Source organism: Homarus americanus, unplaced genomic scaffold (assembly GCF_018991925.1).
Source record: "Homarus americanus isolate GMGI-L3 unplaced genomic scaffold, GMGI_Hamer_2.0 scaffold19117, whole genome shotgun sequence".
Lineage (NCBI taxonomy): Eukaryota > Metazoa > Arthropoda > Malacostraca > Decapoda > Nephropidae > Homarus > Homarus americanus.
In genome coordinates this window covers 2,852,163-2,862,963 of record NW_024754704.1, presented here as the reverse complement: position 1 = coordinate 2,862,963, position 10,801 = coordinate 2,852,163, and the positions used below count along the sequence as shown (strand labels likewise).

At 43.5% G+C, this 10,801-nt stretch overlaps 1 protein-coding gene across 1 annotated transcript; it reads right to left on the bottom strand.

The window, feature by feature from the left end:
- Positions 1-4,443: 4,443 nt before the first annotated feature.
- On the bottom strand, positions 4,444-7,645 carry LOC121855956 (trophinin-like). The gene is made up of 5 exons (XM_042351175.1): positions 7,623-7,645; positions 6,956-7,137; positions 6,303-6,792; positions 5,288-6,184; positions 4,444-5,058 (listed from the first exon to the last, which is right to left on the bottom strand). The coding sequence occupies exons 1-5, from the start codon at positions 7,629-7,631 to the stop codon at positions 4,444-4,446; spliced, it is 2,193 nt and encodes a 730-aa protein (XP_042207109.1). The 5' UTR covers positions 7,632-7,645.
- Between the last annotated feature and the right edge of the window lie 3,156 nt (positions 7,646-10,801).

Below are 10,801 nucleotides of genomic sequence, written 5' to 3'. Positions count from 1 at the left end.
GTTGGCCACTCAGATTTAACACCATCTACGCTGACCCTCTGCGTTCTATCGGTGAGCCATGATTTTATCCAATTTAAAACTTTCCCCTCGATACCATGAGCCTTAATTTTTCTCAGAAGCCTCTGATGCGGTACTCTGTCAAATGCTTTGCTAAAGTCTAAGTAAATAACATCGTAATTTTCGTCATTATCTACTACCTCGAAGACTGTGGTGTGTGACAGGAGCATGGTAAGGGAGGCGGAGTTATTTGTTACTTTTGTATTTATCTTTTTTGTTATTATTATTATTATTATTATTATTATTTTTATTGTTGTCGTTTTTATTAAGGTGTGTTAGGTTAGGTTAGATGACATGGGTTAGCTTAGGGTAGGTTTGGTTGAATTAGGTTAGGTTTGGTTAAGTTAGATTATATCTAAACTAGTTATTGTTTATGTGTCTCACCAATTAACTCCCACCAATCACCTATCACGTAAACAAACACAACCGACCAATCAAAAACGCACCTAAGCTCATACCAACCAATGTACCGCTTTTCTCTTCAACCAAATTGACCTCCAGGATTCGAGGCAAGAAGGTGTTGATCTTGAAGTGTTTTAATTGACTCACTGAAGACGCCTCCCGCCAGACTAGTTCTTGTGGAGTGTGTTACGTGACGGCGCACCTCTGGGTTACCTGCTGTGGCCTAAAGAGGCTTGTGTCGTTAATGGGTTAATGGGTTCACGGGTTCACGGGTTCGGGTTAATGGGCTTATAGGTTCACGGATTTGGGTTTATGGGTTCACGGGTTCGGGTTAATGGGTTCACGGGTTCACGGGTTCGGGTTAATGGGCTTAAAGGTTCACGGGTTAGGGTTAATGAGTTCACGGGTTCGGGTCAATGGCTACATAGATTCTTGGGTCAGGGTTCAAGGGTTTACAGGTTCGTTGGTTTATTGCTTCACATAAGATATACAAATTTGGGTTTGCCATCGTCTGGTTACAGAGAGAGAGAGAGAGAGAGAGAGAGATATTAGTGTTGCGTCTTCACTTTCTCTCGGGTGTGTAGATGAGTGGTGTTGTTTTTCTCTTTCCTTTCGTTTTCTTCTTATGACTCTGCTTTTGTATTCTTATTCCCGTTTTCTGTTTAAGCTTCTTTTCCTTCGTATTTTCTTTATCGTTTTTACTTCCTGTTTTTTGTGTTTACTTTTACTGTATGTTCAATTAGTTACGACTTGAGCTGTGTGTGTGTGTGTGTATGTGTGTGTGTATGTGTGTGTGCAGTATGTTTGGGAGGTAGTAGGTAGTAGGCAGCTACCAAACAGGGAGGTACTACCGCCTGGGAAGATATTGGAAGCATAATGTGTTGTCTAATGGTAGACCCTGCTGCCATATGTGACCAAGTCCCAGGTTGCTGATCTGACTTTCTGCCTCATTTACACACAGTTGCAGGGTCTCAATTGTTTCTCTTACTTTGACAACACAACATATATATCGTTTCTCACTATTGATTTTTTATTCACTTCTTTGTTTATTTTTTTCTATATTTTTTTCGCCCCCTCTCCCCCAGGTTCCTATGTATTGCGGTGACTTTCCAAATATTCCCCTAAAATTAATCTCCTTTAGAACATCTTAAGAACATAACATAAGAACATAAGAAAGTGGGATACTGCAGGAGGCCAACTGGCCCATGCAGGGCAGATCCCTTTCACACCCATCCCAGCACTTCCATGTGCCTATCCAACTTCGTCTTGAAGCTCCCTAGCGTCCCCGATCCTACTATAGCACTCGGTAGCCTATTCCACATATCCACAACTCTATTACCAAACCAGTGCTTGCCTATATCCTTTCTGAATCGGAATTTATCTAATTTAAAGCCATTTGTTCTAGTTATTTCGTTATTACTGAGCTTCAGAACATCTTCCATTTTACCCTTGTTAATCCCACTTACCCACTTGTACACCCTATCATATCTCCCCTAACTCTACGCCTCTCTAATGAATGTAAGCCTAAGCTTTTCAGTCTTTCTTCATATGGAAGGTTTCTAATATTATGGATCATTTTTGTCATTCTTCTTTGTACTCTCTCCAAAGAATCTATGTCCATTCTATAATAAGGACACCAGAACTGAACCGCATAATCCATGTGTGGCCTCACTAATGCTAGGTAAAGTTTCAAGATAACGTCAGCAGTTCTGTTACTCACAGACCTAGATATGAACCCAAGAACCTGTTTGCCTTGTTGCGAACGCTAATACATTGTTTTCTAGGTTTCAAGTCGTTGCTAACAAATACACCTAGATCTTTTTCACAAACTGAGTTTTCTATTTCCGTGTTACCTAGTTTATACTTAACGTTTGTATTCGTCTTCCCTATCTGTAGTACCTTGCATTTATCAGTATTAAAATTCATTTGCCAGTCTACTGACCACTCATGTAAGGTATCTAGATCTCTTTGAAGGTGTTCAAAGTCACTGTCTGAATTTATCACTCTCCCCATTTTGGTATCATCTGCAAATTTACTAATCCTACTAGTTATGCCTAAATCAAGATCATTAATGAATATAACAAACAGCAGAGGGCCTAATACAGATCCCTGGGGAACTCCGCTTTGACCGCACCCCAGTCTGACTTTAATCCATTTATGCTGACTCTTTGTTTCCTACCAGTTAACCATGACCTAATCCATTTTAATACTGATCCACCTATTCCATGTGCTTCTACCTTCCTTATCAATCTCTCATGAGGACTCTATCGAATGCTTTACTGAAATCTAAATAAATTATATCATATGACTTATCATTATCTACCGCTTCAAATACTTCTGAGAAAAAGCTACAAATTTGTGAGACAAGAACGTCCCTGGGTGAACCCGTGAGAAGAATGAATTGTTGAATGTTTCAAGGTGGCTTCTGATTTTTGTAGCAATAATTGACTCTAGCAACTTGCCTATGATTGACGTGAGACTAATGGGACGGTAATTTGATGCTATTGATTTATCACCCTTTTGAAAATCGGAACTACATTTGCAAGTTTCCAAGCTTCTGGCACTAGGCCCGATTCTAATGACTTATTAAATAAAACTGCTAATGGATTACTCAACTCATCTCTACATTCTTTTAATATTCTAGCATATACCCTGTCTGGACCAGGCGATTTATGAGGCTTCAGTTTGTTAATTACTTTAAGCACATCGTTACTAGTAATATTGATATTCATCAACATATTTTCTATACTGTCGTTATATACCTTATGAACTTCTGGAAACTGTTAGGTTTTCATTTGTGAATACGGAGCGAAAATGACTATTTAACGTACTACACATTTCTAACTCATCATCAGTCATTTCTCCTGTCGTAGTTTTAAGGGGACCTATTGTATCTCTAACCTTTGATTTATACAGTTGATAAAAAGCTTTGGGGTTATTTTTCGATTCGTTTGCTACCTTGATTTCATAATTTCTCTTTTGCTTTCCTAATTTCTGTTTTACCTGTCTTGTTAGGTTCTGATAGTAACCAAGTAAGTGATTTTCGCCTTTCTTAACTTTTCTATATACTCCTTTCTTTTTCCCTAGAAGATCTAAGAGTCTATTATTCATCCATTTTGGTTGGTTCCGTATCGATCTGAATTTTCTTTTAGGGATGTGTTTATTTTGGGCATTATTGATTGTCGCAATAAATTGTTCATAAGTAGACTCATCAATCACCTGGAGTAAAGCTGTTGAGTATAACGTTGATATAAACTACAACACATCGGGGAGATTATGGTATTCAGTGGTGGTCAGACAAGGGGAGTGTTCGAGCCTCCTCAGTTTGTGTACATGAGCATTAGGGTGATAATCCTTTACTCTCCTACACATACTTGTAATTTATGGGTGATGGTAAGTAAATATTTCATAGCATGTATATTATTTCTCTATGGTGTACATGATCTTGCTCAAACATAAATAAATAATTATCAATATTCACAGATTTATTTGCATATACAGTTACAATTATGTAAATCAAATCGCAAAATAAAAGATTAATCATATTTATTTAATTTCATCAATATATTATTTTTTTTAACCACAAAGGAGCTTTAATCAACATAGTCAAGCATGAAGGCAGATTAGTCTCAGATGAATTTAGTAAGAGTCATGGATTCTCAGTGAGTCACAACGTGTACAAGTTCACACTAATGGTACAGTCTCAGCGCAATTCGTCGCCATTTAGACAGCCATCTCTGTGCCGGAACTTAATTGAGACAGTAAGTTACGTTTTAGTGTGTTTTTTTTTTTTGGGGGGGGGGGATGAAAGATGGCGATTTGCGAATCTTTGAGGAATCTAAACTGGTCCATTGTACATCCTTTATGCTTCTGGTAACACTGTAACAGCTCTAAGTCAAGACCGAAGTCATATACCGAGCCTATAACTCAAGACCGAAGTCATATCCCGAGCCTATAACTCAAGACCGAAGTCATATAGGGAGATCAAGTACTCGTTCTTAAGAGTCGTAAGAAAACATTAAAATCGTAGTTGGCTGGAGGGTGGCGGGGCAGAGTACAGGTATCCGGGGACTTGTGGAGCACTGAACTGGGTCTCTGATCCGCCAAAGAAGGATCCTGGTGCTCCTGATCCACGAATCTGGGCTCCTGGGGCTCCTGATCCAGTAGGTAGGGATCCTGGGGCTCCTGATCCACTAGGTAGGGATTCTGGGGCTCCTGATTCACTAGGTAGGGATCCTGGGGCTCCAGATCCACTAGGTAGGGATCCTGGGGCTCCAGATCCACTAGGTAGGGATCCTGGGGCTCCTGATCCACTAGGTAGGGATCCTGAGGCTCCAGATCCAATAGGTAGGGATCCTGGGGCTCCAGATCCAATAGGTAGAAATCCTGGGGCTCCTGATCCACGAGGTAGGGATCACCCGGGCTCCAGATCCAATAATTACCAGAAATCCTGGGCTCTGATCCACTGGGTAGGGATCCTGGGGCTCCTGATCCTGGAGTAGGGATCCTGGGGACTCCTGATCCACTAGGTAGGGATCCTGGGGCTCCTGATTCACTGAGTAGGGATCCTGGGGCTCCAGATCCCAATAGGTAGGGATCCTGGGGCTCCAGATCCAATAGGTGTTGAGGATCGCAAGGGCTCCTGATCCACACACTGCGTGAGATCCTGGGGCTCCTGATCCACTAGCTAGGGATCACCGGGGCTCCTGATCCACTAGGTAGGATCTGGGGAACTCCAGATCAGTAGAAAATCACAGGGCTCCTGATCCAATAGGTAGGATCCTGGGGCTCTGATCCAATAGGTAGGGATCCTGGGGCTCTGATCCACGAGGTAGGGATCCTGGGCTCCTGATCCAATAGGTGGGGATCCTGGGGTCCTGATCACTAGGTAGGATCCTGGGGCTCTGATCCTGGTAGGGATCCTAGAGCTCCTGATCAATAGGTAGGGATCCTGGGGCTCTGATCCCTGAGTGAGGATCCTGGGGAATCCCTGATCAATAGGTAGGGATCCTGGGGCTCCTGTTGCTCCACTGGGTAGGGATCCTGGGGCTCCTGATCCAATAGGTAGGGATCCTGGGGCTCTAGATCCACTGGGTAGGATCCTGGGGCTCCTGATCAATAGGTGACAGGGATCCTGGGGCTCCTGATCCACTAGGTAGGGATCCTGGGCTCCTGATCCACTAGGTAGGATCCTGGGGCTCTGGTCACTGGGTAGGGATCCTGGGGCTCCTGATCCACTGGGTAGGGATCCTGGGGCTCCTGATCCACTAGGTAGGGATCCTGGGGCTCCAGATCCACTGGGTAGGGATCCTGGGGCTCCTGATGCACCACCCTGGGATCCTGGTGCTTCTAATCCACTTGGCTGAGATCCTGGGGTTTCAAATCCCCCAGCCTGTGATCCTGGGGCTCCTGATGCCCTTGTCTGAAATACTGGGGCGCCTGATCCACCAACCTGGGATCCTGGACCTGAAGGAGGAATATAAGAGGATCCCGGAAATGACCCAGAGGTTTGGGATCCTGCAGCTGCGAATCCTGGCCGTGATGCTCCACCAAACTGGGATCCAGGTCTAGATGATGCAGCAGGCAGTGATCCAGGTCCACCAAACAGGGATCCAGGACGAGATGCTCCACCAAACTGGGATCCAGGACGAGATGCTCCACCAAATTGGGATCCAGGACGAGATGCTCCACCAAACTGGGATCCAGGACGAGATGCTCCACCAAACTGGGATCCAGGACTAGATGCTCCACCAAACTGGGATCAGGACTAAGATGCTCCACCAAGCAGGATCCAGGACGAGAGATGCTCCGCAAACTGGGATCCAGGGCAGGGTCTCCACAAACTGGGATCCAGGACGAGATGCTCCACCAAACTGGGATCCAGGACTAGATGCTCCACCAAACTGGGATCCAGGACGAGATGCTCCACCAAACTGGGATCCAGGACTAGATGCTCCACCAAACTGGGATCCAGGACGAGATGCTCCACCAAACTGGGATCCAGGACGAGATGCTCCACCAAACTGGGATCCAGGACGAGATGCTCCACCAAACTGGGATCCAGGACTAGATGCTCCACCAAACTGGGATCCAGGACGAGATGCTCCACCAAACTGGGATCCAGGACTAGATGCTCCACCAAACTGGGATCCAGGACGAGATGCTCCACCAAACTGGGATCCAGGACTAGATGCTCCACCAAACTGGGATACCGGACGTTTATATCCACCGGGTCGGTAACCTGGAGCCGAGAACCGGTCGGACACTTCCCGGTAACCGGCCTCGTCAGCGATGAAGTTAACATTAGAGGGTGTACCGTCGGGGAAGTTGAACCTGAAGGAGAGACAGGGAAGACGGATAGACGTAGTAAGAGACAGACAAACACAGACAGACAGACACAAACAGACAGATAGACAGACAGACAGACAGACAGACAGACAGACAGACAGATATTTCATATACTATTGAAGTTGTGAACATGATGATTGATACTCACGACCATCCTCCTTGTACGGCCACGGCTCCAGACCTCCTCAGAGGGACGCCTTCCTCCTGACGCCTGATGCCACCGCTGGTCTGGAAGTCGAAGCTGTAGGCACCGTTTTCAAATGGCCCCTGACGCTCGTCCCTCAGAATGGTGGCCCCTGCCGTCACCACCACCACACACAACACAACCTTCTGCAGGAACACACAGAAGTATATGTATCGTGTGTGTGTTGATACAGTGATTGAATGACTAATGCCTTTAAGCGTGTGGTGATGTAGTCTATTTGAATACAGTGAAACCTCCATATAGCGGACGAATCTCTCCATATAGTCCGTTAAATAGAGGTCTCACTTACATACACAAGTCATCAATAATTATAAGTAAACATATTGATGAATAAAAAATATATATATATCAGTTGTAAATATATATCTTACCTGCATTATTTTCTCATATCATTTCCATCTTAAATAATTCCTCTACATCTGTATATCACACACTATATAAACTATAAATACATTATGTATTTATTTTCATTCATATAAAATCAATTATAAGCCTCGCAGTTCTCACCTGTACTATAACCTGCACTCTCACCTGTACCCTCACCTGTAGTCTCACCTGTACTCTCACCCGTGTTAAAATTAATATGGGAAAGGGACATTGAAGTTCTTACCGTCAACATGCTGAAGACGAGATCAGATCACTCTGCTTGGTGTTCTCTGTCAGTCATCTCTTTATATACGTGATCCCCCCTTAACCCATCACCCCATTTACCCCCAACATTCAAACCTACCCCCCCTACCTCCCCCACATAAACCTACCCCCTCCATCACACCAAAAATCAATCCCCTTACTCAAACCCTCCCCATTCCCCTCTCCCACTCATCCCCTCCCCAACCTCCCCATAAACCAATCCCATATCCTAACACCACTCCTCAACTCTACCCCCACACCCCACCCCACATACCCCCAATCAACCCCCCCCCCTCTTTTTCCCACCTCCCTCAAGCATCATCAAATACTCGACATATTTCTTCTTTGTTTCTTATGTAGATTGAAGAAGGAAGAGTTACTAATGATGGATAACACATGATAGTTAAAAAAAAAAATATATAATAAGTGGAGAGAGAGAGAGAGATAGAGGAGGCTGGTGAAGGTGTTCGTCCAAGGATGTTTAACCAACGACTTTGATGGGTTGTGATAGGGTGAAGTTGTTAGATGTTTAGGATTTTATTTCTTGTTTGTTATGATTTTGAGGTTTGGATTTTTTTTGGGGTTATTATATTTATTTCTGTGTATGTCTGTTTGTCACATAAAACATACACACACACACATACACACACACACACATACACTTTAAAAGACAAACAGACAGACAGACAGACATAGAGGCAGAGAGATACATATACAGACAGACAGACAGACATAGAGGCAGAGAGATACACATACAGACAGACAGACAGACAGACAGACAGACATAAGGGCAGAGAGAATGCACACAGACAGACAGACAGACAGACAGACAGACAGACAGACAGACAGACGAACCCAGATAGGGCAGAAAGATACACACACACACAGACAGACAGACAGACAGACAGATATAGAGCGAAAGATACACACACGAAGACAGACAGACAGACAGACAGACAGACAGACGAACAGATATAGAGCGAAGATACACACGAGACAGACGAACGAACCAGACGAACAGACAGACAGACGAATATAGAGGCAGAGAATACACACACAGGAACAGACAAACAGACAGACAGACAGACAGACAGACAGGGGAACTAAGAACTGATGCTGCGCAAGTAATAAATAACACGTTACTGTGATTGTAATTTCAGACATCTTTGTGATACACCTGACGTGTAGTACACACACACACACACACACACACACACACACACACACACACACACACATACACACACACACACACAAGAGGCGTCAGATAACGACTAACCCTATCTGGTAAACGTTCCTTTAAGTTATTCATTTAATTAGTTAAGGTACCACGTTTACCTGTTGTTCCATGAGAGGCGAAGGTGTACAGTACAGGCTGATGTGGGATGTCTTACACTAGTCTTGGTTACTGAATCTTCATGTCTTACTCGTGTGTGTGTGTGTGTATGTGTATGTGTGTGTGTGTGTTCCTCAGCCCTCATACACACCCCTGGCGATGATCTCAACACCCCTCCCTCCCCCCATCACATGTCCTTCTAATCCATATTCCTGTACATATCAATTCACATGTATCTATCATAATGGAACTCGTGAGTCGGCCAGCCATTACTGACATATATTTCTGTGTTGTAGATTTCGGAAACAATTTTTATTATTTTTTTTTTTTTTGAGGAAGACGCTCAGAGATAATTTTTTAACCCTTGTAGCTAAGAATAGTGATGATGGTGTGTGATAGTGTGTGGAGTGATCGTGCAGAGAAGACCCCGGATAGTGAAGATGATAGTATGATTCTGTATCCCTCGATGTGTTCTTGGTCTTGTTTTACGGTGTTGGTGTGTTCGTTCTCCTAGGCTCTGAGGATAACACTAGTGAATGTCTTTTATAATGTGATGGAAAAAGAGAAATACTCAATTAAAAGAGTTTTACCTTATGGTGGCCATTGTTAATTAGTTAATGTAAAGAGGATTATTTTTACATTTTTATTTTTGCTTTTCTTCTTAACTATACTGCAAGGAGAGATGGACCATAGCTACATATAATAGTTAATAGCTCAAGGTGTTTAGCAGTTAGACAGACAGCCATACAGATAGAGTTTTAATAGACCCAGATACCTATATATAGAAACTTATTCAAGTATTCATTAACAACCAATCACAGAGCTTTTCGCAGTAACGTGACTTTTTGGCAACTTTAACCCTTATTTTTGACACTTCTTGGCCCCAATTTATTTTAAGACATTACCATAGTGAATTTAAGCGTGTTCTTTACCCATTGATCTGCCATCTTAAGAAAAAATTCAGACCGATAACTCGTCCATTACCGCTGGGTAGACAGAGGCAAATGGTGTAAAGAAACTTGCCCATAGTTTCACCTTGCCCGAGGATCGAACCCGGGTCCACTCACTTGCGAGGCGAACATGCTGATCTATACACCACAGGTCGTCACACAGACATACATATATATACATAGACACACATACACACACATGCACACACATACGCACATACATACACAGACACATACAAATATACACACACACACACACACACACACATACATAAATATACATACACAGACATACACATACACACTCAATTTGAAAAAAAAAATCACCAGATATATCCGGGTTAGGTAATACTGCTAACCCCCACTATATCATCCTTGTATTAAAGCACACCCTAGCCTAACACATTACTAAGGATTCCCACATGACCTTAACCCACTGTTTACTTCAACTAAAATCATATATTGAGAGGAATTACCGTATTTAAATGTTATATTATATCTGTTTCTTGGGGGAGGGTTTACCTGTGGTGTTGGGGGGGTTTACCTGTGGTGTTGAGGTAACCGACTTACAGGTATAGTTATGGATTTCAGGTGAGAGTACAGGTAGGTATGGTGAGGAGGAGGGGGGAAGAAAGGTGGTGGGGGATGAGAAAGGTGGGGAAGGGGGAGAGAGGTGGGGGAAAGGTAGGGAGAAGGGGAAAAGGTGGGGAAAGGTAGGGGAAGGAGAGAATGGGGGAAGAAAGGTGGGGAAGGGAAAGGTGGAGGGGAGGAGAAGGGGGAATGAGAGAAAGATGGGTGGAGGAGAAAGAGGTTGACTGTGTGTTTGTGTTGATAATGTTTTTTCTCCTTATTTTTGTTGTTTTTTTTTTCAGA